This window comes from Antennarius striatus, chromosome 9 (genome assembly GCF_040054535.1).
Source record: "Antennarius striatus isolate MH-2024 chromosome 9, ASM4005453v1, whole genome shotgun sequence".
NCBI classification, from domain to species: Eukaryota; Metazoa; Chordata; class Actinopteri; order Lophiiformes; family Antennariidae; genus Antennarius; species Antennarius striatus.
Window position 1 is genome coordinate 7,351,615 of NC_090784.1, and position 26,413 is coordinate 7,378,027.

Sequence of the window (26,413 nt, forward strand, 5' to 3'; positions counted from 1 at the left end):
ACACCCAAAGTCAAACTGCATTTATGAAATTTCATTCTTCAGTCACTCTAAACTTCATAAACACAATAAAAAAAGGCACAGAGATATTTAGAGGAAATCATTTTAATTAACTATAAACAATCATAGTAATACAATGATTTAGCTAATGCACAAATAGAAAAGCCTGTAGGTTTCTAAGAAAATAGAACCAGTGTTTGTATATTTACACCACTAAAATGATAGAAATGATCACAGTGTTCCTGTAGAAGAGTCAACAGAAGTCTTCGATCTCTTGTTCCAGCTCCTAATCAGAAAATAGGAGGAAAGAAGTATAAATTAGAAACATTGAATATTTAGGGTGGGAGTATACAGAACAGTTATAGGTTAAACTGATAATAATTGAACTAGTCTATGTAATGGCTAACATTTACTATCATCTTTCAATCCTACTCATAAAATAGTTTTGACATATCAAGGCACTGATTTTGGGCTTGTAGGCATGACTTGAACACTAACCTTTATTAGTACTGTTTTATCATAGTCCCGTCTGTGCCTATAGATGCTCTGACAGAGGAGGGCATATATTTTCTCCAGCTTGCAGACTTCATAGCCATTTGTCTTGGTGACTACTTGCTCCAACAGCCCCTGAAGAAACGAGCATAGATGAGCTATTAATATAAAGAATAATCATATACTGTATATTGTAAAAAAGCCCAGCAGTACAGGAAGGTCATGATGCTGAAAAAAACTGTCCAGTAACTACAGGAGGACTAACACAGTATCACTACCACACCTGTAATTTCTCTCTGTCCACCACCAGAGGAGGAATTTCCTGGTCCAGGATCTGCAGAGCCTTGTCCGTGCTGATCGTCTGCTGCTGCAGCACGCCGTTCTTCAGAGATCGAGACACGCTCCGCAAGCTCCGCCCTGAGGTACCGCACACACATTGACACACACTTGTTGAAGCTTTCTTTACTTAGGAATTAATCTGCATTCCTCTTAATGTTTCCTTCACACGTGAAGTTAAAAGGGTAAGGCTCTATATAAGATGTATGTCAATGCCCCAACCTGTGACTGCATCCTCCGGTCTGGTAGCTTCGGGTACGTCTGCACGTGACATTTCTGTTGTTTCAGCCTCCAATGGTTCAGCAGAGCTGTTTTGTTCTGCCTCATCTCTAATAACAACCTTGTTGTTCTTGGTTTCTTTCAGGTTCTGCTCATTAGTTTCACCACCACCCTCTGTGTTGGACTGTCCCTGGGTATCTGTCTGTGTCTTAGTGTGGCTTTCCTGGTCAGTGGTCACAGAAATTCTTTCACTGGTCTCATTTCCTGCCTTTGTCAACACTCCGTTCTCTTCTAACTGTCGTTGATCTTCTTCACCTTTATCTTTCTGAGCTAGTGCAGGCCTTGACTCTGCATCGACCACCACATGCTCCTTTCGTTTATTCCCCTCATCATACTCTGTTCCCGCTCCCTTCTCAAACTCTTCATTGTCATCATCTCCATCTTCCTCATCAGACTCCATACGAGAATCATTCTTGGATGCATGAAGTAGGGAGGTAGACTTCTTCTTTGCATATGAGCCAGTGGACCAGCGACTTTTCCTTCGTTTCCTCTTCTGGGCTGGAGTAACAAACAGGGAAGGATTTTATTTTTTGATACTGTGATGATTGTGATTTTGTTTTTCTACTGCAGTCTTTACCTGTGTTTTTAAGCACTGCAACTCCAGAGACACTTGTTTTAGGGGAAACTGCAGTGGCAGGGCTAGCCAGTTCTTTTTGTTGGGTTGAGTCAGGGGTCTTGGCCTCAATAGGTTTGGATTGTTTAGGAAGGACGTGGTAGAAGGCGGGAGGAAAACGGACAGCAGAGCAACCTAAGGTTGAGAAAGCACAATACCTCTCGTGAAAACTGAAGAATATGGTAGAATTAAAAGCAAAATCTCGTGTCACAAACAGTGTGACAATGCTATTTTCATCTTACAGTGGAAAGAATGAGTCACCTGAGGCCCAAAAAGAGGAGAACCAATGAGCTTGTGGTGACTAATTCTTTGTCTGTTAAATTCCTTGAGCACAACAAAAAACGGTCAAATCTTTTGTGTTCACATGTGAAACTAATAAATGTGATTCAGAGAAAACACAAAGAAGCTAAAACAGTGATTCTTCACACATATCTTCAACCACACAGCACAAAAGATCCATAAATGTCACCAAGGTTTCCATGTAGTCAGACATTCAGTGAAACACGGTTATTATCTCCCCTTCTGTTCCTCAGTTAGGATACAAAACAGTCACAAGTAACATCCTCACTGTGAACGTTACATTTGACCTCCCCAAAAAGCCACTTACTACCTATACATTAGTATTTTAGTCAATCATTGGGTAATTAAAGTGATCCAAACTCGTAGTGTGTCAATGTGATCCAAGCACTGGAACTAGTATAACTAGTCTTCCATCATTCTCTTTCTTTCTTGTGTGCGCAAACACCCACGTGCACACACACATGCACACACACGTGCTCACACACACACAAAATCTACCTCTTCTTTGGCGTGATATTTTCATCTCTTCACAAATCTTTTCAAAATCTTCATCTAGTTCATCAGCAATGATGGCGTGCACCGTGTCTTTCAGCGCACATGCTCTGTGGCGAATCTGACGGTCTGCAGGAAACAAACACGCTTGAATAAGAAAAAAACTGTTGCAATATCATCAGTTTACAATAAATGTTGTGGTTTATATTTTTTCCATCAGCATCATATGGTGGTTGTTGTTGTTATTATTGACGTACCCGAGGGGTCTCTGTCCGGGTTGTATTCGAGGGCATTCTGCCAGATGAGATCCACATCTTGCAGGAACTCCTTGACTGTCTCATACTGATGGAGATCAACCTTGGAGAGAACTGTTGACAGGTCCATGGGCTTCTTGATCACCTCAGCGTAATCTGGTACCTTAACACATGACAAAGAGGCTGCTGTGAGTGGGGATTACTAGGAGTAATGTATATAATAACACAACAACCCCGATGAGTCTAGGTATTATCTGGTGACTCAGCTTCGGATAAGGCTTTCTGAGGATAAGCTACCAATGGAACAGCTACCTCTTCTAAATGCACAGGCTTTGTAAAAGCCTTGAAGCGTTTATCTTGGGAAAGGCGATTGGTGACGTCACGCAGGAAGAGGCGGAGCTCTCTGAGGGTATTTTCCTCCTGCTCTTCTAATCGCTGGGTCTCCTCTTTGGTCAGTTCACGTGGTGGAGGCGGAGGAGCAACAGGAAGTATCTGCAAAGCATTCAGCACTGAAAAAAGAAGAAGTGAGGGATTAATACACAAAGTGATAAATTAAATGAACTAAGGGTCCACTGTCCACACATTTACATACTGGATTGAGTTACCCACAATCCAGTGTTGTGATGCAACCCAACTGAATTCCCTACTTAAATAAGCCGTTTATCATCCAACAAAAAAACATTGATTTAAAATTATGATGGGATTTTCTTCCCTAACTGGATTCATATATTTTGTGTGTTCATAGGGATGCCATATGAATTTGAGCTGTATGTGCAGCTAGAGTCACACAACTCTATGGTAAGTCCACTTTCTGTGAAACGATCCTAAAAAACAGTCAAAGTAGGTGGTCTGTCCTATAAGTGCCATTACTGTGAAAATGAAAAGCATATAAAATAAGAGATCATGAAGCTACAAGTAACACGATGTCACAAAGTGTTATTTAGTCACCCCATTTCAGCTCATGCTTTCCTTCTAGCCTGCAGTTCACAAATCCAACTATTTGACAAAGAGATAGCACAGTGTGGTATTGGTCCAACACTCCACAATTTAACTACATATGTTCCAGTTAGGAAATGAATAAAATCACTGTCGTGTGACACAGGACAACTCTCAGTGGTAGATTCTGAATGACTTACTGGTGTTTTCAATGACTTCAAACTGTTAAGAACATGCAATACTGCCATTGGCGTTTTCCACCAAGTATTAGTGCTGAACGATGCAGAGCTAACTTAAATTAGACATACCGTATTTATTTGAGTATAACGTGCAAAATTTTATACCTAAAAAAGAACTCAAAGTTTGGGTGCGCGTTATAAACGAGGGCTGGGGTGACACGCTTAGATGTATCAGTATACAGTATTATTTGCGCAATGACTTATTTGTCGAAGATATCGCTGACCACAATCGCAAAACATTGAATGCAACCACATCTCTCGACCCACAAAACGTCCATGGTCGATTTTTAGTAACAGTATCCAAATCATTTGCGTGGGCGATCTAAAATAAATACCGGTAATTCATGATGGCTCATGCGCATCACTCCTGCAGAGGCGAGGCGTATCTAAGGAAATGGTATTCAATAATCAAATGCGTCATCAGCAGACCTTGTCAGATGGTGTCATTTCCGAGAATTCTTATTATCCGCTGTGACGTATGATATTTGATTATTGATTAGCATTTTATTAGCTACGCCTTGTCTCTTCATTTCCTTTCCTCGCCTCGGCCACACTGAAATGTGAGTTACCGGTAAGCATTGCTGGTGTATCTGATGATGAATCGGACTTTGAAGGATTTTAAATACCGGTAAATATAGTTAATTTTATTTCGGTACTGTATTCATAGTTTACGTTGTCAATAAATGATTTTTATCATGGACGCACGTGTTTAACAATGTTTGGCACTTGCAATGCTTTGTCTGAGCCGAGAAAAAGTGAAACAAAATTTTATACCGATTTTTAATCGAAAATTAGGGATACACATGTCCGCGTTATAGTCGAATAAATACGGTAAGTCTCACCAGCTTTCTTTTTTGAGGTGGGGGCCTTCGCAGCTTGATTAAGGATGAGGTCCTCAAAGAAGTTTCTTCTTTCTCTACTGCTGGGGACTTGAACATGAAAAACTTCTCCATATTCATCCCGGAACAACTCCTGTACCTGAGAAAAGAAAGATGAGAAAAAAGTTGTACATAAGGGAGAATTATTTAATATGAAAACACGCTTTTCATCTGATGTTCCTTCAATACCTCCACGCTGAGTTGATCGTACTGCAGGTTGCAAGTAGCAAGAAGGAATATAGGAGCAAAAGCTGGAATGGAGCCGAGTAGGCTGAGAAAGGTGGCTCTTAGAGCTGGGCCCACGGTCTCCCACCACTGTCCAATGTGAGGGACGTACAGGATACTGGGGGAGGTCCGCTTTGCTTCAACAAAAATCTGCAATACAGGAAATAATCATATATGGCATGGGTATTTATAAAAATTAAGATGTACTGTACATCTACAGTAAAAGCACATGCTAGAACAACAGATGGGGATCAGTATGATGTCATAGACAAGTATGATTTAATGCATGATGAGGAGACTAATACATAAATCATCTGTTGTTTCTATAGATTTTATCACTTAGAATGTTTTTGAGACGTAAAAATACAAAAAAAAACTTTTACTCCTATGTGTAGATATGTATTTTACATATCACTGTAAACTGTATTGTAGTTGGAAGTATTCTTACAACTGGTCCTAAATAAGCAACTTCCATACATCGTTTGAGTTACACGTATGGGTAACTGTCTGCAGCACATTTTTATCCCCGCTTCCCACAGTATCAGGGGGCGGGGCCCATAAACTACAGTCTCTGTCGCAGCTATATTGGCCAGTGAAGTCCACTGCAAGGAACACACTGAATTTGACAAAGCTGCAAGACAAGAAAACACCTCTGGACAACCACAATTCTCTGTGAATTTTTGTTTTTTTTCACCCCTGCGTAGTATTTCATTACCTGGGCACAACTCTCTTCAGGAGCAGTTGCGCTTGCTCCAAACAACACAGCCACGTCCAGCGTGTACACCGTGAATTTCTCCAGTGCATGGAGGATGGCTGGAGCCAAGTAGGAGCTTTGACCTGAACCTGGTCTACCCTCTAACAGGAGACGAGGACGGTAGGAGGTCGGGTGGCTCACCACGCTTCTACATAAGGAGAAAGGACATTGACACTGAGATGAATCAAGTCGTAGGCATGTTCAGATTTACTTTTTTGTGGTGGATTTAATTTTCCTGAAAATTTAGGTCACTGGGACACCACACAGCTCACGTGATTCTCATTAAAATAAGGATAAAAGGAGGCGGTGGCGTGGATCAATATGTTCTCCTATAAGTAGAGTTACAAGTAACATTTTGATTCAGAAATTAAACAACCCTAACCCTAACCCATTATTGTTTACCAACCTGTTGAGGTGTCTCTTTACAGAGGGTGTTTTGAATTGAGAAATAGATATCTGTCCAACGGAGAAGACCTCTGAGTCCTCATCCTCACTGAGCATGAGATCATCCTCCGACAGACCACAAACCACATCTGGAAACACAGAGTACAGCAGTTAGTCCCGTCGCCTGACTGATCATTTGCCAACTTCATCTAAGTGCACACTGCTCAGGGACAAAGGCAAAATAAATTTCCTAAATTAAATTGAATACATGACCATGAATAGAGCACATGAACACTAGAATAACTTAATACAAAACAGACCAAAAGATCAAAATGATGCCTGACTGAACCTTTTTCTCTCTTCTTTTTTAAGCTGTGTTCAGCATGTGGGAACACTCGACCAACAGTTTGGAGAATATCCTGCAGGGCAGCACTCAGCAGAGGAAGGATGGCAGGTATGAGGGCCTTAGCTGGTGAAACTACTGCCCTAAGAATCACAATTAGCATGTATCAATACAAACAGTAACCAGGAACTGGAAATATAAGAAAAACAAAACAGCATTCTGTTTAAGTGTTACATATTTATTGTATTCTTGCTTTCTTGTACCTCTGTGATGCAGGCACCATCTTAGACATGGCAGACAGGAAGTCTTTGCTGGTGATGGCTATGGAGTTCACATCAAGCACAAGCTTCTGTGATGAAGAGTAGATTTGTGGGTAGCGACGCCTTAGTGCACAGAGGGCAGCCTCTGAACACACTGCCTTGATATCTGCTCCACAATAACCTGGTAGTAAACACACATTGTTACAACATGTTGACGCTAAGACTTTGTAGTAATGTCTACTGTAAAAAGTATCTGGGTGGAGATGGAGATGGGTTTGAAGAGAGGTATTATCCTGGGCTCACAATAGTTTCCATGAAACAAACATACCAACACATTTATCTGCCAATTCTTCTAGAAAAGTGTGTGATGGCTGAGGAGTCCATTGTCTGGTGTGGATCTTCAAAATATCCTTTCTTGCCTGCCATACAAAACAACATTACAGCATTTTAGGCTGCAGGCCCAGTAAGTACAAGCTGAAAGCCTTCTATTGTTGCAGCCTAAAATCATTAGAGTGCACTCATCGAGTGCAACAACCAAGTCGGTTCAGTAATTCTGTCTGTCATGCAGTTTCCCACCTCTCTGTCCGGTAGGCCAAAGAGGAACTCTCGGTCGAAGCGTCCGGGTCTTCTCAGAGCTGGGTCGATGGAGTCCAGTCTGTTTGTTGCTCCAATCACAACGACCTCTCCTCTGGAGTCTAATCCATCCATGAGGGCCAACAGCGTCGATACGATGGAACTGCAGAGACGGAGAGAAGATGTGTTCTAGCTGGTCCCTCTTATCTCCTTTAAAGAATGAGGATATATCTGCAGTGCACAGAGTTGATAAACTGGAATGATTGTATGGGAATATAAATCACAGGTTTAATCCTCACTACCATTGCATCCTTGGAAAAGATACTGTCTCCCACATCCCCAATGAAAGCTGCTGATACTGTTTGTGAGTAATATGTTTGTGAAGCCGCATCCACGCGCTTCACTGTACACAACACCGAGGTCCTGCAAGTTTTTTCTTAACTTTTTAAAAAAACTTCTGAATTCATATAACATTAAGATCCTTGTGCACGGGATCAGCAAAAATGATGCGTAGAATAAAATGTGCAGAATGCAGGGCCAGCAGCGACAGACAACAGCAAATTAACACACCACGTGTTCTATCAGGGTGTGGCTGAGAACATCAAAACCACATCACCAGTTTAATCTTTCTTATTGTACGTGGAACAGTTGCATTTTCAGAAGACCACAAACTAAAACCTGCAGTTCTGTCAAACGGCAGTCAAGTCATGCAAACAACCGTTGTGTAAACAGAAGTTAACTGTAACTGATGGCAAGTTTTTTGCCAAATGCTTGTGTGTGTGTGTGTGTGTGTGTGTGTGTGTGTGTGTGTGTGTGTGTGTGTGTGTGTGCGTGTGTAAATGCACATCACTGTTCAAGCCGAACAAGTTTTCTTAATTACCACACGGTTAAAAATTTTGAAGTGAGCACACAGACTTTAACCCCCGAGCAAAATTTTCAGAAAACTGCTTAACGCCTTAGAGAAAAAGAATTTTCATTTTAAATCATTGTCACTGGAATTGTTATCACAAAGTAGGTAAGTATGTCATCTACATTAATTGTACTTCATTGCTGTGAACCGGTCAGGTTCACTTTATTTCATTTTATATTCTTTATAGCACCACATCAGGTCAGGACCTTATTAAACAAGCTAAACCTCATCTAAACACTGGGTACGGTGCAACATAACATGTTTGCTGTGTAAATCAAATGTAAAAAATATTTAATTGATAACATCTGAAATTTGAATCACGTCAGCCTTTTGTCTCCTGCTATAAGTAACAATCAGTGTAAAACCAGGTGTCCAGATCAGACGGTCACGCTCCAGCATGGCCTCCTACCTGATCTGTACCTGGGACCTACAGAAACTGTGGCCTGGTAGTGCTGATTAATCATGCTATTGTTGACTAATGCCAATCCAGACGATGACCCATTTTTCAAAATGATATGAATGTCACGATTGAGGCTTACATTCTGCCTGAAAGAAAGTTGTGTTGCTCACCTGTGGATCTGGTCCTGACGGCTCGATCTGACTGGAGCCAGACCATCGATTTCATCAAAGAAGATGATGGAGGGACGCATCTGGTACGCCTACAATGAATTTGACAGTTGACAGATGTCTTTCAGACTGGAACATGTGCAGTCACCGACAGAATCAACAGGTTCGCTTTCACAGTGAGTTTCGTGTACCTGATCAAAAAGCAGGCGTAGCTGTCTCTCAGACTCTCCTACCCACTTGCTGAGGCAGTCAGCCCCTTTCCTCATGAAGAAAGACACCTTTCTTTCGCCCTGGCTGCACTCGTTGGCCAACGCTCTAGCTACAAGGGTTTTCCCTGTGCCTGGAGGACCATAAAACAGACAGCCCCTACAGACAAAGAGAAAAAATGAGGAACATTTTTATTGGGTGTTTTAACTGTTTATATGGCAAATGCATCCCAACAATCAAGCCAAATAGATTGATAAGTAATGGTAAATAAGAGATTGGACGAGCCCAGAAAACATGGACGCACCGCTATCAACAGACCCATTGTTTACCTGGGAGGCTGTATTTTGAACCTCTCAAAGACTTCTGGGTAGAGAAGCGGGAAGACGACCATCTCCTTCAGAGCTGAGATGTGCCTGCTCAAACCTCCGATGCCATCAAATCGTACCTAGATGTTAAATATTGTTACTTCTCCACACCGGTAACGACATTATTGTTACAGTAGTTACAATTGAAAAATTAGAGAAAGCTGTCAATCTGTTTACAATAATCCCTAGCGTATTACCGCTTCAAGATAGGTAGCTTCACTACGTCGCAGATTTTTAGTAGGCAGTCACGTGATACCGTACGTGCATTCTATTGGCTGACAGCATCCGGAAGTATGCTGTGTTCCAAGACTCACAGAACGCAGCACACTTTTGTGTATTAAAGACACACTTAAAAGTGTTTTAAACAGTCAACAAGAAAGTGAGGAAAGGTAATACAGAGAGAAGGTGGTTTAATATCAGTATGGGGAGGGTTCATAAACATTTAAATTACCATAAATAATAAAATAAATAGCTTGATAGATAGATAGATAGATAGATAGATATACTTTATTAATCCCGGAGGAAATTGCTTGTTGCTGTATCGCAGGATTTTGTTATTTGCGGGTGGTCCTAGAACGCATTAACTGTGACTAACGAATGATTACTGTATATTAAAAAGTTAATACCTACATGCCAATAATTTTGAAGAAGCAACAGGTATTCTGCTATATTGTTTTATATTTTAAATACAGTAAAATAAGAATATTGTGCGCAAGGATGACACACACAATATTCCTTGATGGTCTTTATTTGGCTTCCAGGATTAACAAGGAACAAAAGAACTGCCAACGATCTCCCGCTCACACTCTCGCCATGTTCTCAGTCTCTAACCCATGCAGAACACACACACGTAGGCCAACTCAGGGCCACACACACACAACAGAACACGGGTTATCACATTTAAAACATTTTGTATTGATGAAAAGTTGCAGGATGAACCATGAGTCTCAGAACGCAGCGCACACACAGACGCTGTCAGCCAATAGCACGTACGTACGTGACTCCCCACTAAAATCTGCGATGTAGTGAAGCTGCGCATCTTGAAGCGCGTATAAGCAAGGGATTACTGTATGTCAGAAAAGCTTCATCATGTCAACAAATGTTTTAAAGACATCTGTGTGTAGGTATTCATCACTCATCAGTGCAGCTCACCGTCCTGTCGATTTGCATTGGGTCTACATCAGCAAGGCTGGCACCAATCTTCATCCTGTCCTTGTGGATCCCCAGCAGGTCCTCTTTCCTGAGGTTCATTGGCAGACATCTGTATAAAAAACAAGGAAGGAGCAGCTTAATAAATACATCAATATTTTCAGATTCATTTTTTGAAAGTTTGGTTCACTAATATAAATCTTAACAGCAATATAAGTTAATGAAGTCACTGATCCTGCTCTGTACATGTAAATTATAATGAGAGACTACCATTGAACTATAGCTACATGCATGAATAAATGGGGTACCACAGACTGCAAACATCTGATCATATATTCACAGTTTGGCAAGAAACAGTTACAAAATAAATATAGAAGCATTCATTAACATATTATTGTCAAACAAGAGTCAGTAGTGGAGACATGGCGTTCCATTCCTAAAGGAACAAGTTTTTCATTTTTCTTTATATACAGTAGTTTGTATTTTCACACCTGCCGCGTGCTGTTGTTTCTGGCTGTACATGTACTGTATGACATCTGCAGCTCATGGACTCACCTGTTGACTGACCTGCTCCTGTTCTTACTCCTCCGTCTCTGGAACTGCTCATCGTCTGAAGATGAGGACGTGGAGTCACTACTATGGATGGCATGTCTCCTTCTGCAAAAGCAAAAGATCTTCTTTATCAATTCAACAGTAAGCTCATCTGCAAAACAGAATCTCAACCACACGTACATTTGATTGTTGACAGCAGCAAAAAATTGATTACAAATCAGAGGAGACATTATTGAAATACGGCTTGGACAAAAGCGAAGTTAAACAATCACCTTTTCAAACACTGGGTCTTTGTTATTAATTAAAAATTGTTTAAACAAGAATCAGGTTCAGGTTTACCATCTAAAGATTTGAATCCCCTATGCCCCACTGGTGCTCGCCTATCAATAACATCATGTTAGGATCAACAGACCGCACACACAAACAATTTAAAGAACAAGAATAAACACAAAGACACACTGACAGTCTTACCTCTCTGAACTACTCCTGAGGGTCGGGTGAAGAGAAAGAAAAAAAATGTACAAATTTAAGAATGATTAAGGACAAGATTCTGTGCTGGATTCTGCATTAGTCAAAATTTGCTAACTGCTACATTATGCCTATTCTGAATCAGACAACCAAGTGTTAGTGTGAAAATACATCCCTGAATAGGAGAGGTTACATTTCTAAAATGTCTCGTACTAACCTGCTGGTTCTCCTGTTGTAGGGGCTCCTGGGAGCTGTGGAACTGAATCTGTATCTGCGTCTGGTGGGAGATGAGTGGTTCTTGAAGTGCATGCTGCGCTTTCTGGGCTCTCTGGGTTCTAGAAAAGCAAAAGCCCACCTCAGTAAACTTTTAAGTTTTGTAAACATGTCAAACACAATATAAACGTTTATTCAGAAATATTCAGAAAATAAAATATTTTGTGGCACTGATGTTTTTCCCTTGGGCCAAATCTGTTTAGTTATATTTAATCATGTAAATTTGTATGTGGAAATCTTCAAAAAAAAAAAATGAATCAATAGATAAAATTAAACCAAGTGGAATGCTACAAATTAGTAATAAAAATATAAATGTAATTAAAAAAGTTTGACTGAATTTAACCTGCAAGTGTTTCAGATCTTTCACGCGCATCACAGACAAGCGAGGTTAAAGCACTACCGTCTAGTGGAGCCTCGTAGCGGACCACAGTCTTCCTCTGTCTTAGGTCATAACGCCTATGATTCTCTTCTTCCTCATCCTCGCCATCTTCATCATCATCATCATCGTCATCATCATCTTCTTCATCTTCCTCTTCCTCATCGTCCCCATCTTCCTCCTCATCGTGATCCACCTCGTCCTCTCCTGTTAATTCAAGGGGAAAATCTAGTTAGGTTCCTGAACTGGTTCAAGTAAATGTGCAACAACCAGCGACACTCCAAGGCTGGACGATCACGTAAAAACTAGATCACTGGCGCCCAAGGAAAGAGATGCTCCCCCTACTGGAAAAAAGAGATAGAACTTAATCCATCAGAGACAAATGACATAAAAATCTCCTTCACAATTTCAAATATATTTAAAAATGTTAAAATGAGCAGATTTGAAGAAACCACCGGAAAGCATGTGTGTCCCCCCTTGCACGGTCACAGGCATGTACTGGATGATGGTAGTGTGTGTGTGTGTGTGTGTGTGTGTGTGTGTGTGTGTGCACATGCTTGGGCCTGTATCTATGTGTAAATATAAGATTTAATATTATTGTATTATTATTATTATTATTATTAATAAAACATAATTATTATTCTTCCGTTGATGTGAGCAAATTTACCACAGAAAATTTAGACTGCATTTTACAGGCAGAAAAGATCCATCAATAGCAGCGGACAGGGCATGACCCGGAGCTGCACAAAGTGTGTTGTCATTTGAAAGATGGCCGACTTTTTGTTTGTCTGCTGTTACACAGATTATAGAACAATATATATGAAGATACTTGAGGGCCAAACAGGCTTTGATGGGACAGATGTGGCCTGTGGGCTGCTTGTTGAGAGTCACTACTCCTTTTAGATATGTAGTCGATTTGAAGTGGTCATTTAAAGCAATCCATCTCACCTTGTTTCTCTTCCTCCTTGTCTTTACTGTCCACCCTTGTCCTCAGAGACAAGTCATCAGAGTCCTCAGTGTCCTCAGAGACACTTCTCATTCTGCCTCTGGTGTACATACCATGCTGTTCAGAGAAATAACATCCAACGTTGACTAATTCATGACTTTGCAGACAGTTACACATCACAAAACAGAAAAATTACCCTCTGCGGTGTTTCCTCTGCTACTCATTTGTAGCAGTACACAGTTTTGAAATAAGCTAAATAAAAATGTAAAATGAATTACACTACATATCCTGCAGCAATCAAGTCACAATTAAGGCCAATGCAAAAGCTACTCTGTGAGGTCAGGATGAAGGAAAATATAATAAATGTGCATAGCCTACATATTAAATGAAAATTTTAAAAAAACTACAGATATATATATATATATATATATATATATATATATATATCACACACTATTTATTCAAGCAATCATTTCAGCCAGTAAAAAAACTACATCATCCACACAGACACAGGAATTCTAAAAACACAATGTTAGGAATTAAAATGATGCTCCCAGTGTGAACAGTACAGTAATTACTCGTTACTCACAGCTAATGTGTTCCAAGATCAAACGTGAAAAACGAAATTCCGCGATATAGCGACAAACTATTTTATTATTTACGGTAATTTAAACGTTTATGAACCCTCCCCCTACTGATGATAAATTACCGTCTATCTGTATTACCTTTTCCCACACTCTTATAGACTGTTTACAGCACTACTGTATTTAGAGAAAGGCACAGGAGGAACCGTGAGTCTTGGAATGCAGCACACACACAGACGCTGTCAGCCAATAGCACGCGCCTACGGTATCACGTGAATCCAACATGTAGTGCAGTCGTGCATTTTGAAGCGCAAGTAAGCGAGGGATTACTGTACCTCTTCTTGAGTGTCTCTATCTCTCAGTCTGCGCCTCATCTTCTGCATGTCATCCATCTTCTGAAGAACAGCTTCAGCAGTGCTGAAAGGCATCAGAAACAGAACATTACTCATCTTTAAATCCATACTTGTGGCCCACTGTGTTTGAGGGTGGCTCTATCTATTCAAGTTAATTTGAATGATGACATCCACTCTCCAGCTTCCCAAAGACCACACGCCACTTTTCATTTCATTACTAACATCACAGCTAAACACGCCTCCCTTCAACAAACAATGAAAAACTCAAATGTTCGTCAATGTAATGTGTTTGTCAATGTATTTGTACTACTTGAGGTAACTAATCAGTTACATTCTGAACTCCATCAGTGGGTTAGCAGCCACAATGTACTTAAATGAATGTTGCTGAACTCACTTGGTGATGAGGCGGTCATAAAGTACTGACTGATTACGGGAATTTAGCTTGTATCGGGTAATGCGGGAGCTGCGTCGCACTGAGTGATCCTCCTCTTCTTCCTCATCTCTGCTCTGTAAGTTAAAGCGGCTTCTCTTGGGGGTGGACGACCCTTCCACTTCATCTGGAACATCTAGGGAACAACGGAAGCAGTTTGTTAGATAACTAATAAACAAATATTAAAAAACTAATAAACAGCTACATATTCTTTCTTGCTATATCCTGCAATAGTTTTGGTTATCTTGGTAAAAAATTCACACTGTAGAAAATGTTACCTGCTTGCTGCTTGCCACTGGATGCCTTTCCTCGCCTCTGCAGCCTGGAGGATTTTCTGCAGAGGAAACACATGAAACGGGGGACAGCAGTTCAGTCCACAAGCACTTCAGAACGGGAAGGTGGCCGGTTCAACACCAGAGTTGTCTACCTGGATAGTGGTAGATCCAATCAATTTTACTGAACCAACCACTTTTGTTAAACATACTGCTGTATGTGGAAAATAATATACAAGATCTACACAATTCAAACAACTAGCCAACAAATAAACATACTCTAAAGCAGGGGTGTCAAACTCATTTCCACCCAGGGCCACATCAGAATAATGACTGTCCTCAAAGGGCCAGATGTAACTAATAAATGTAACTAAATGTAACTCAATCTAATGTAAAATAAATGTAACTACTGTACTCTATAATGTTAAATAACTCTGAATTTATTACTTATTCAAGTTACAAAAATGACAGTTATACAGAGTAAATATGTTTGCTTGTTTCTCTTGTCATAACATAAATCCTTCTAATTTGTCAGGTTATGAAACCCACAGAACTCCATCAATCAAAGATCAAATTATCCAAGTGAATAAAGAAAAATAACATCAAACGTTTTTGTCAGAGGGATGAATTACTGCATTGTGGGAAATGTAGTTTATGGTCACAGCACGCTTTTGACTTTTGAGACATTTATTTTAGACACTCTGAACTTTTATGGTCTCATGGGACACATAAGATGATGTGGCGGGTCGCATTTGGCCCCTGGGCCTTGAGTTTGACACATGTGTTCTAAAGGGAAACACTGATCTACATTGTACACACCAGGCTGCTCTCCAGGGTTTTTCAAAAGATGATATGCAATATTATCGCTGCACTAAAAACTGAAAGCTGTAATGATAGACTTACCAAGATGAAGGAACTACCCAGAAAAAACAGCATTCAACATTCAGCTTCTGAAATACAACTATAAGCAGCTCTGATGGAACTCAGGAATTTATGAGGACAATTATTGATGCCACATAATGTAACATGAGCCTCAACTGTGTTTAACATTTGGGAACAAAGAACGCTACATAGACTATAAGCAGCTAACAGGACTCAAGGAGAAGTTGAAACACACATCTGATATTCCCAATTCCTTTTAACAATATCAGAGGTAACAAAATGTTCACAGTATAACCCTCAAATTCAATTCTGCGGATTATCCACAGCGGTTTAAATCAATCCACTGGGCGTTAAGAAAGTTCTTGAAGGCGTTTTGTCTCTCATCCAAGAGATTTCTTCAGTTCTGAATGTGGCTGATCATGTCCCACCTCATTAACCCTGTGGGGTGTGGTCAGTGCTATTCACATTCCAACGACCGTCATTGAAACCCGTCTGGTTCCTCAACGATTGTTGGTGGGGGTGTCAAAGGGGGTCGCTGAAATGTGGGTTTCACCTTTGTATGCTGATGAGGATCATTAGCATGAGACACATCGCCTGAGTCAATCTGTTCCGACAAAGACTGGTCCACCCAAAAGACCCCACACCACAGTCAGAAGAGAAATCTGGTGTATGCAGTTAAATGCAACGAGGAATGCTCAGATGTCTACATAGGGGGAAACCAAACAACCACTACACAGGCGCATTGGCTCAACACAGAAGAGCCAACTCATCAGGTCATGACTCTGCAGTCTTCCTTCACCTCAAGGAAGAGGGACACTCATTTCAGGACACCGATGTTCAGATCTTGGGCAAGGAAGATAAATGGTTTGAGAGAAGAGTGAAAGAGGCCATCCACGTCAAAGTGGAGAAGCCATCTCTGACCAGAGGGGGGGTGGTGGTGGTCTGCAACATCACCTTTCTCCCATTTATAATCATGTCCATTCAAAATTCCCAACAAGATTGTCTCTGCAGATTGACCCAGGTGATGTGTCTCATGCTAATGACCCTCATAACATAACATACCAAGCATGGGTATGTTAATCATTTTAATGTGGTATATACAGACAAATATCAAAAGTACCAGAAAACAGCTAAAATAGGGTTAAAATGGGCTGACAGGACAAGGAATGCCTGGCATTTTGATGATTGGTCATCTTTTTTTGTTTGACTGCACATACCATGAACAACCGGTAAGTAGGACCAGTATCCCACAGAATGGAGCTTTACCTGGTACAGTGTCCTCCAGCCTTGACTTCATCCAGAGGGGAGCTGGCCTTTGGTTCCATCTCAGAAAATGAGACCTCCAGTTTAACTCTTTGTCTTCGGGTCCTGAGCGTGTGATGGGGTCCACTTCTCTCATCCTGCTTCACATCAGCCGGTCCGTGTCGGTCACAAGAGTTCAGACATTACAGCAGAAAGAGAAGGAATAAGTATGAGCTTAATTAAATCAGAAACTCAAATCAATAATTGACTAGGATGAAGGGTACTGTATTTAACTTGTAAGGCTGAACAGAACTCAGGTCACTCAGTTGTACATAAACTCAGACCACCAGAGCTCTGCTTTACAATATTTACACTCAGTACTTCAGGGTTCATGCATTCAAAGCCCTTCCGTTGCTATGAGGAACAGAGATGCTCGACCAACTGGTCTAAAATTATACATTTATTATAACACTATATTACCACACTATGTAGTAGTAACAGTAAGATAAACACATTATTTAATAACTAAACCGAATCCAACACTTTTTCTGGACTGTCATTACACATGAATAGGAGAGATTACGGGTCTTTGAAGACTGATAGCATCGAACTAACGTGGCATGCTAGCTAGCCTAGCATGCTAAATGTAGCACAGCAACATTTTCGGACTAAATCCCAGGGTTCTAGCTATCCAGTGGTCGGTAGCGGTCTAGGTTTACACGCTCACATTCGCCGTGTTGTGTTCGGGGCTGCTGAAGCTGCCATCCAGGGATCGGGAGGACCGGGTCAAACGGCTCGACTTTCTCTGCGACGCGGGAAGCAGCGATAAAAACTCCGAGCTTGAATCCAGCTCCATACTCCTCTTTGGGGTTGTTGCCGCTGGTTGAGCTCCGACATGACCGCTGCTGCGTAGTATCACCATCTTGGCTTCGACCCGACCTCACACCAGCACGAATAACGGACGAAGATCCACTCTTTCAACGGCTATGATCCCGATAACATAGCAGCAACAGTGACTCGTTACCAGCTGACTGGTACTGCCTCCGCTCTGAACCCTTGATTTCTGGCGCCATAAACGTCATCAAAGAGGCGTAGCAGATCAGCCTCCGCGAAGAAAAATAGATCCAGCAGAATTGTGCACAATGCCGTTTTTAACATGTTAATTTCTTCACACAACCAACTTAAAACGTATCTTTGGTCAAATCTTGAAATCACTGATGTCCCACTCATTTTCTGAAACATAACGTAGGCGAAAACATATAAAAGTTTTGAAAAGGTTTTCCGGTTGCTCTACACGCGCGCTTTTCCACCGGCTTATGATTGCGCGCTCAGACACAAACCGTGTAGTGTAGTTCCCTCCGCTGCACCATCTATGACACACTTATTCACACTGATACAGTATGTCAAAGCTTATAACCTGACACACGGGGTCAACATCAGTTCATCTTTTATTTGAGTAAATGATAGATGTCAGAAGAGAAAATACAAACTAGTGTAGTCTGAGTGTGAAAAAAGTACATTTTTTAAAACTGCTGTACAGGCAACAAGGTCCTGACTGCAAATCTCAAAAAGATTCCACTGCATCCTCCTTAGCTGCTCCCATTCTATCTTAAGAGCGTTTAAGGCTAAAATTACTGCCATTTGCTCTGCCAAAAACTCTTTCTGGTATTTAATAGGTTTCTTCAATTAATTCTTACAATTTTCTCCCAACTGTCACAAGAAACAAAAGTTTCCATGCTTGATTTGTAAATAAAGATCATAACCATTGCAACGGAAATGAGCACAAAATTAAGGATTCAGTGGAAGTTTTGAGATTTCACCCATCAGTGCCAACATTACTTTTCATATGCACAGTAACCAACGGTCACATTTCACAGAACCTGGATATGGTTTGGCGACAAAGCCAATTAGTTGTGGGATTAAATGAGTTTGTAGAAACCAGCAAAGCTGCACACAGATGGACCGCTGTAAGTCAAGAGGTCAGGACATAATTCAAAACAGGCTCTTATTCTATCGTAGCATCCTGCTCTCAGGGCAGAATCACTGGCCAAAGTAAAATGTGGCCAAAAGATTTCAATAACTGGTTTACAAAAAATATCCCATGAGACTGTTGGTTACTGTGCTGCTATGCATTTGTCTGGAACTGTGGCCTGAAAGCCCTATCGTCAGGGAGGATGTGTTCACGCAATGGCTGCCAGGTAGTCCTTCACCTCCGCAGGGGTGAGCCTTTTGAAGCCAGCCTCGTTGCAGATCCCCACCTCAATATTTTCTTCTGTCATCTGACCCTCAAAACTCTCCTGAAACACCAAGACATGGGAATGTAAAAGACTGGCAGAGAAGAGGAGAAAAAGCAAAAAATCACTTCAGATTCACTTCTTCAGGTGTTTTTTTTTAATGATTTACCTTCAATGTCAAGATGGCTGTGTGGATGGCATCTTCCAATTCCAGATCATTATTATACCTGCAGAAAAACAAAACAGCCATCTTGAAATCTGTGTAGTGTGCATCAAACAGAAAAACGTTAACAGAGAACCCCTAACATACGTATATGGAATCATAATAAACTGTTTTTCACAATGTGAATATCTAAAACATGTTCCAAGACCCAAACTGGGTCAGGGGCTTGTTGAAGTATGGTAAGATACAAGTGTTTATATGCCAGTGTTAGCTGGGGTGACACCAGATTCACCTCATTTAGGTTGCATGCTGGGAAGAGGTTTAACACTCATTCATTCATTTTCATGTACCGACGCTGTATCCGCCGTAGTAGGTCATGTGGAGCTGGAGCCTATCCCAGCTGGCATAGGACGTGAGGCAGGGGACACTCCGGGCACGACGCCAGTGCACCGCGGAGCCACATACAAAGACATAAAAACACGCACACACTCACTCCTACGGGCAATTTGGGACCGGCCAATCAACCTGAAGCGCATGCTTTTGGAGGTGGGAGGAAGCCGGAGAACCCGGAGAGAAGTAACCCACGCATATTTTTTGATATTGTGTTAACCTTACCTTTAGCATAACTGTAGTTAAACCATAGCTGAGAATCCACATGCCTTACATTTATTTTATTCTACTGATTGAAGAAAAATGCCTTTCATTTTTGAATTTTACCTTTTTTCAAGGAATGTTTTTCCATTAACGTAGTTTTTTCCCATGGCTGTGGCTTTCCATGCAAAATAAGCTCCCTGCGAGTCAGAAAAAGAAAACATTAACATTCAAATAAAAAGTTATGCTCCTACAATAGAGGAATCACTGCAGTCACTCATAGAATACGCAACTAAATACTTAAAGAATGGACATAAACAGGTAATTGTGTGTGTGTGTGTGTGTGTGTGTGTGTGTGTGTGTGTGTGTGTGTGTGTGTGTGTGTGTGTGTGTGTGTGTGTGTGTGTGTGTGTCAGCACAACATACAGAGGGGTCTGACTGGAACAGGTAAGGTTGATCCTCATCCCATCCAGCTATCAGCAGTGAAACACCAAAGGGACGCACTCCACTGCAGGAAACACAAAGACAAAATCTTACAATTCTTACAGAACACTTCTAATCTCTGAAATTTAAGAACATGACGTTAACCAGTGAGTCTTCGTGTAAACTCACCCTGACTGTGTGTACTCTTGCATTACAGAGGCCACTCTCTGGACAAGCTGGCCTGTGGGGATTGGTTCTTGATAAACCAAGAAGTACTGCTGTGCCAACTTTCGGGCTCGTCGCACTAAAACCCTACAGAAATGACAGAAATCCTTAGTTATTCTGGAGTCAAACTACTTTTCCCCCCAATATAGTGAAGACAATTTACAGATATACTCTCCATAAAGAGTGCTGCACTGTAACCCTGATACTACTATCAGAGTTCATTAGAATAAATTTTACACATGAGGAGCGTCAGATAAATTCCAGTCTGCCATCCAATGAGAGGATGGCTCAGAAACATCTTTGAAATACGGGCTCTGAGAGTCCCACAATCTTACTACTTGATCAGAGAAATAAAGAAGATGGGCTTTATACTTCAAGCGGTAATAGAAAAACAGAAAATGGGCTGTAGTGTCTCTATAACAAAATCAACTCAATACTCCCACAGACACCGAAACTCTGAGCATACAGTATTGTAATCCTTCGTGCATCAACATGTGCGACTTCACCTCATCACAGATTTTTAGTAGGTAGTCACGTGATATCGTACATGCATTCTAGTGGCCGGCAGCATCCGGAAGTGCGCTACGTTCCATTAGTCTAGGAAGGCAGCACACTTCCGTGAGACTAAAGTGCTTCAAACCGTCGTTAAGAGTGTGGGAAAAGGCAATACAGATATAAGGTGGTTTAATATCAGTATGGGGAGGGTTCATAAACGTTTAAATAACCGTAAGTAAAAAGAAAAATAGTTTGTCACTATATCACGGAATTCGCGTGTGGTCCCTGGTATGCATTAACTGCAAGGAACAAAGGCACACTGTATTTGGATTTATTGGATGTCACAGAAAGATGCACAAGTAACACACCTGTAATCAGGCCCCATGCCACTGTACACCATGCCTATGTGTTTAGTGATAGGCTCCACTTTATGGACACTCTGCTCATCATACAGAATGGATTTCTGCTTCTTCTCAGTTGCCAGGACAACTCCATTGGAGGCTGAAATAAAACAATATCACAATTAGTGTCTTCATTAATCACAACTGATGAGATTGTTTCTGTAATCAACTCCAGGATATTTCATGCATAGCCTATGAGATTGAAGAGCCAGTCTCCTTTAGGTTGGTCCACCAAGTTATCTAGGTAAATAAGCACATCCTTCATGAATGTGAAAAACATTCCTGTCAAAAAAAGCAACCATATAGCCTATTATATTCCTCTACTGTAATAGATTTATTTCATTGTCTTTTTTTCTCTCACGGTGAAAAAAATCCCAACTCACACTGGCATCTTAAATTTCATTTCAAGTCATTAAAGTCAGGTTAAATGTCTACAAGTAAGTGAACATAAATGGGCATTTTAACAAATTATTTCCAATAACAATCAAACATAAAATAATTTAAATTATATAAATTATGTAAGGACATCCAAAGATTTGCCCCAAAACCACGTTTAAGAAGCACCAGCATACCTTTGATTCCAACCGAAGGCGCTCCAGCTGCTACGGCCGCCAGGGCATATTCAATCTGGACCAGTTTACCCGAGGGGCTACGGGGAGCAAACACAACGCTGCTTTAATGTGTTGTAAATTAACCTGTAATCCGCGAATCAAATGAAATAAATGCACTGAGATCTTGAAAATAAAATGATGAAATTGCAACTCATGAAAACGAAAGAGAAAGTAAAGCTAATAGAACCGACTCACGGGAGCTAATACAGGTAAGCTAGCCTAAAACACAAGCAAGTAAAATCACTTGTTTTTAGTGATTAATCCATAGGATAACAATTACAGAAATTTGGCAAATTTCAGTTAAAGATACCAGGACAAAAGTTGTATCCAATCAGTTTAATTTAAAAACATGTAGTAAAACATGCTAAGTGTCAGCGTTAGCCGATTCATTAATACCCGGCGATGACAGTGCACCAATCACACGGGCTGCTAAACTGCTATTCGAGGGCAAAATAAAACAACAAGCATGAAGTATGTCAAATTGCTATTCCCAAATTATAGCTACAGACTGCAAGTTTAAATGCCTCATTCGAATTTTACAACAATTTTAAGTGAGTTTACCTGAATGTGGTGAGGGAGAAACTGTAGCCACGTTCCGCCATCTTGATCTTGTTCTTCTTCTACTCTGTCAAAGTCGGCTTGTAAATCCACTTGATGGGGTTAGACTGCCACTCTGAAATGAGACCTCCGACGTCATTGGGCTCAGTGAGCAAGTTTTATGTAAAATATTAGTCATAAGGGAATAAATTAGTTATTTAAATTTTATTTTTATTTTTATTATTGTTATTATTATTATTATTATTATTATTATTATTATTATTATTATTATTACTGGACCATAAAAAATAACTCTTTTTGGACACCGCCTGGAATCTCCTCGTCTACTGCTGTACTACAGCTCTGTTCTTCTAAGGTAGTTTTCTATTTTGTGTCTCTTGTGCGTCGCTCTGTATAAAAGCGTATGCTAATGAATAAACCACCGTAGTACGTACAGGATTTGCATAAAGTGTAATTTTGACAGATGACCGCTAGATGGCACATATCAAATTAGAAAAAGAGAACAAGAAGACGTTCATAGTCGCTGTTTGATGACGCAGAGAACCCTAGTGACCGTGAGGAGTGTGACATGTTGAAGGGAAAGACAGCTAGCCAACTAAAAACATGATGAATTTATCAGCTTTAGTGCACAGCCTCAGGTGCTCTTTGCTACACATTGAAAGGAGGCTTCTGCGAGCCGTGGGCCTGGAGCGGCAGCTCGGTGAGTTTAGCGGCCGTAGCTAAACCGTGGTGGCTAACCTCACTGCTAGTCCATGTATAGCAAAAGAACAGCGCTGCTAACGGACGGGCTCACTGCAGGATAAATTACTGTATTATAAACTATAATTATATAACTGTTTTTATTCTGGGACAATAAAGTGACATTTCAAAATCTTAATTTATTAAAGATTTTATTAAAGATTGCAAAACGTGATCGATTTTTGCATCTATAAAAATTGAATAAATATAATTTGAATTACATGATTACAATACATTTCGGAGGCAATAGTTGATCAATACAGTATCCAAAAGCTGTTTAAGTCGATCCACTGGACGGAAGACGTTTCGTCTCTCGTCCAAGAGACTTCTTCACCTCTTCAGGTGTTAAAAGAAAATCAACCAAAAATATGGAAATTTTGAAGTACTGTCAATGAAAACAAGACATTTGAGATCTCCTTCTGAAACACAAAGAGTTACACTAAACAATAATTATCTGTAAATACATTTATGTAAATATGCAAAATTTAAAGGACAGCTTTTATATCTGCAACAAAATCCCTGCATAACTGACTTGACTCTAAATCCATAGATATCATTTACAGTTGCAGTTATTTATCATCATGGGAATAAATAACATCATCACTAACAAAATACTATACTGTATACTTACACGTCAATATGCCCCAAAAACCACTGTCTCTTAAAAAAATATAATTTTATATAAATAGAAGTCTAAAAATGCTGAAAACATTCACAATTCAAGGATATTACACACACACACACACACAAGCTTTGATTTCCATTGTATTTTTCTGCTCATATTGAACCGGCTGTCTTTGATTGCATTGATTAGAATTGTCCATTATTCCATCTGTGTGCAGCTCCAGCTCTGGCAGTAAATGGTCCTGGTCTCCTGCCTCATCCTGTTAAAGATCAACTAGAGGAGAGGCCGAGCCCTGAGCACCCCCATGGTCTACTAGACAGCATCCTGTGGATGGCAGCCCCCAAGAAGAGACGTACGATTGAAGTAAATCGCACCAGAAGAAGATCTGACAGTAAACTCATTAAAATCAAGGTACAATGAGCTGGCCTGCCATCCACTCAAAGGTTAATTACAACCAAACCAAACAGCCTGCATCACTTTGTGTAGCTTAAAGATAAGCCTGTTAGATGTGTGCTTTAGCTGGAATATGTGTTGTCTTACAAAACTTATTTTATTACTGTCATACAAGACTGTCTAATGTCTCTAATATAATAATAAAATAATGCAAACTTGTAGTCATTGTGGGAAAAAAGAGGCAAAAAGTCTGCGGCTGGTAAATTGAGGAATTACCCTCCACAGGCCGTTGATGTAATAAAAGTAAAGTAAACATCTCTTTTTACATATACCGGTAATAAGATACTTATTCATGTATCAATACCAGCACAGATTCATGTAAAATTGTTGTCATTGCTAATTTTATGGAGATTCAGTTTTCAGGACAAAAATTTAACTGAGAAAGTCAAGACTCCTGTTGTTTAATGTCGCTAATGCAGACATTAAACAACAGGAGTTACAATTGGACAACACTGAAGGCCATAATTTTACTACAGTATCATGGACCAGGCTAAATTATACTGCGTGTGTGTGTATTATCATCATTCATGGACATCATGTCAGTCTCCCTTCTGTCCCCTCAGACCAACATCGATCTTTGTCCAGAGTGTGGCCACTTGAAGCAGAAACATGTGCTGTGTGGCTTCTGTTACATGAAGGTCTGCCTAGAGACTAAACTGATCCGTAAACAGATGAAAGAGATGGAAGGCGGTCTACTGAACGCCCCTGTTGTGGAGTCTGTGGTCATCTATGATGGCGAGACACCCAGCCAGCAGGACAAAGACAAGAGGATCGTGGAGAGGCCCCGGAAGAGGCCCGCCTGGTTTAGCCAATGCTTGAGAGACATCAAGGTTGTGTGATGTGTAATTTCATTCTGACCCTGTCTGGTCAGAGAAACACTGAGGCTGTGTTTTATATAGTAAACTGTATTTTTGTCCAGCTTGAGGGAGATACGTCACTTTTGCTCACACCAACTCTATCAAATAATTTTGCCATCAGCAGTTGTATACCCAAAGCTAATTTAAATAAAGGATTCTCAGACACGTTCACTTCTGCTGTCATGTTGTTGCCGGTTGAATTTGTACATATCAAAGCCTTACGCGGTGTTTTTGAATCACAAGATGTTTTAATTTTTCTTTATTGTTTGAATACATTTTTTGACTTGGAACTCTTGGAATTAGAAAAAATTAAAGCGTACCTACTTTATTAACCCCTGTGATGTACGAAGTACTTCCCATATTCATCAAATGACTTTGTATATATTAACTAATCTGTTTTTTTAAACTAAAAGTCTCAATAGGAAAGGCACAATGTTTTTATGAACTGTTCTGTAAAGCTTTTCGTAAAGGAGAATTGAGAGTGCTAGCGTGGCCCTTTTAGTAAGACGACTACTATCCCCGTCTGATTTAACCTTAATTGTGTTGTTCAACATTAATATGGATGTACTTTGATGGAAAATGGAGACAGTCTGTTGAGTGATCAAAATGTTATGTTTTCAACTTTTCTAAAAATGGACAAACTACCAAAATCTGACTTCGATTGTACACCTTTTAATGTGAAAACTTAGGAACTAACAGCTAATAAATGACAAATTTGTGTGATATCCCTGTAATAACATTCATATGAACTTCCTACTCTGGTGTCACTGGAGCAGAGGTGTTGTTGGGATGAGTCCAGGATGCCCTCCGTCACATCATCAAATGCCCTCTGATTTAGTTTCACCCTCAGTTTCCCTGTGACATTATGAGTCCACACTGATATTCTGTCAAGGAACGTCTGATGTTCAGAGTGCTGAAGTATAAATAATTCAACTGCTGACAACTAAAACTGTCACAAAAGTGTAATTTGATTAAATTGAGTGTTTTTAAGAAGTGACAAGCCACAGCTCTAACTCGGCTATGATCACGATATCCTCGCAAACATTTATATCCAACAAGATCATAGACTTGCTTCCTAAACTTTTTATTAATCAATGATTGCTTCAAT

At 40.4% G+C, this 26,413-nt stretch overlaps 3 protein-coding genes, 1 long non-coding RNA gene and 1 other non-coding gene across 7 annotated transcripts; 2 read left to right on the forward strand and 3 right to left on the reverse strand.

The window, feature by feature from the left end:
• Positions 1 to 92: 92 nt before the first annotated feature.
• Positions 93 to 17,973, reverse strand: LOC137601225 (ATPase family AAA domain-containing protein 2-like). 3 transcript variants are annotated; one of them, XM_068323311.1, is made up of 30 exons: positions 17,659 to 17,973; positions 16,956 to 17,089; positions 14,814 to 14,869; positions 14,500 to 14,671; positions 14,088 to 14,169; positions 13,171 to 13,285; positions 12,247 to 12,429; positions 11,791 to 11,908; positions 11,577 to 11,591; positions 11,109 to 11,210; positions 10,557 to 10,665; positions 9,369 to 9,484; positions 9,024 to 9,198; positions 8,836 to 8,924; positions 7,359 to 7,518; positions 7,111 to 7,201; positions 6,786 to 6,963; positions 6,529 to 6,665; positions 6,202 to 6,328; positions 5,757 to 5,943; positions 5,006 to 5,191; positions 4,781 to 4,916; positions 3,076 to 3,272; positions 2,767 to 2,926; positions 2,516 to 2,638; positions 1,682 to 1,852; positions 1,048 to 1,602; positions 773 to 906; positions 496 to 624; positions 93 to 283 (listed from the first exon to the last, which is right to left on the reverse strand). In XM_068323311.1, the coding sequence occupies exons 1-30, from the start codon at positions 17,851 to 17,853 to the stop codon at positions 251 to 253; spliced, it is 4,365 nt and encodes a 1,454-aa protein (XP_068179412.1). In that variant the 5' UTR covers positions 17,854 to 17,973; the 3' UTR covers positions 93 to 250. The 3 variants fall into 3 exon arrangements, with proteins under 3 accessions (XP_068179412.1, XP_068179411.1, XP_068179413.1); XM_068323310.1 differs by having other exon boundaries at positions 16,956 to 17,092; XM_068323312.1 differs by lacking the exon at positions 11,577 to 11,591 and having other exon boundaries at positions 16,956 to 17,092.
• On the reverse strand, positions 5,543 to 5,677 carry LOC137602192 (small nucleolar RNA SNORA5). Its single transcript, XR_011037142.1, has one exon. It is a non-coding gene; the product is annotated as a small nucleolar RNA SNORA5 (small nucleolar RNA).
• LOC137601226 (uncharacterized) lies at positions 6,280 to 7,514 on the forward strand. Its single transcript, XR_011037045.1, has 5 exons — positions 6,280 to 6,415; positions 6,552 to 6,633; positions 6,799 to 6,891; positions 7,139 to 7,245; positions 7,374 to 7,514. It is a non-coding gene; the product is annotated as an uncharacterized lncRNA (long non-coding RNA).
• A 393-nt stretch (positions 17,974 to 18,366) lies between the features above and the next one.
• Positions 18,367 to 22,708, reverse strand: psma2a (proteasome 20S subunit alpha 2a). Its single transcript, XM_068323492.1, has 8 exons — positions 22,636 to 22,708; positions 22,036 to 22,112; positions 21,431 to 21,563; positions 20,532 to 20,654; positions 20,346 to 20,427; positions 20,046 to 20,119; positions 19,335 to 19,392; positions 18,367 to 19,228 (listed from the first exon to the last, which is right to left on the reverse strand). The coding sequence occupies exons 1-8, from the start codon at positions 22,674 to 22,676 to the stop codon at positions 19,112 to 19,114; spliced, it is 705 nt and encodes a 234-aa protein (XP_068179593.1). The 5' UTR covers positions 22,677 to 22,708; the 3' UTR covers positions 18,367 to 19,111.
• A 462-nt stretch (positions 22,709 to 23,170) lies between these two features.
• mrpl32 (mitochondrial ribosomal protein L32) lies at positions 23,171 to 26,152 on the forward strand. The gene is made up of 3 exons (XM_068324045.1): positions 23,171 to 23,332; positions 24,213 to 24,406; positions 25,012 to 26,152. Exons 1-3 carry the CDS (start codon positions 23,236 to 23,238, stop codon positions 25,285 to 25,287), a joined length of 567 nt encoding a protein of 188 aa, XP_068180146.1. The 5' UTR covers positions 23,171 to 23,235; the 3' UTR covers positions 25,288 to 26,152.
• Positions 26,153 to 26,413: the final 261 nt, after the last annotated feature.

Bases quoted from the DNA above. Each gene is read 5' to 3' on its own strand.
- LOC137601225 (XM_068323310.1), bottom strand. From the start codon at position 17,853: ATGGTGATACTACGCAGCAGCGGTCATGTCGGAGCTCAACCAGCGGCA. The intron at 13,286-14,087 runs GTACAGTAATCC...TTCTCTGAACAG, and splicing joins ATAGAGACACTCAAGAAGAG to CATGGTATGTACACCAGAGG. The intron at 12,430-13,170 runs GTGAGATGGATT...TTGAATTAACAG, and splicing joins CAAGGAGGAAGAGAAACAAG to GAGAGGACGAGGTGGATCAC.
- psma2a (XM_068323492.1), bottom strand. From the start codon at position 22,676: ATGGCGGAACGTGGCTACAGTTTCTCCCTCACCACATTCAG. The intron at 22,113-22,635 runs GTAAACTCACTT...TGCTCCCCGTAG, and splicing joins TTCTCCCTCACCACATTCAG to CCCCTCGGGTAAACTGGTCC. The intron at 20,428-20,531 runs GTGAGTTTACAC...TGTTTCCTGCAG, and splicing joins CAAGAGTACACACAGTCAGG to TGGAGTGCGTCCCTTTGGTG.
- mrpl32 (XM_068324045.1), top strand. From the start codon at position 23,236: ATGATGAATTTATCAGCTTTAGTGCACAGCCTCAGGTGCTCTTTGCTA. The intron at 23,333-24,212 runs GTGAGTTTAGCG...ATCTGTGTGCAG, and splicing joins GGGCCTGGAGCGGCAGCTCG to CTCCAGCTCTGGCAGTAAAT. The intron at 24,407-25,011 runs GTACAATGAGCT...CTGTCCCCTCAG, and splicing joins GTAAACTCATTAAAATCAAG to ACCAACATCGATCTTTGTCC.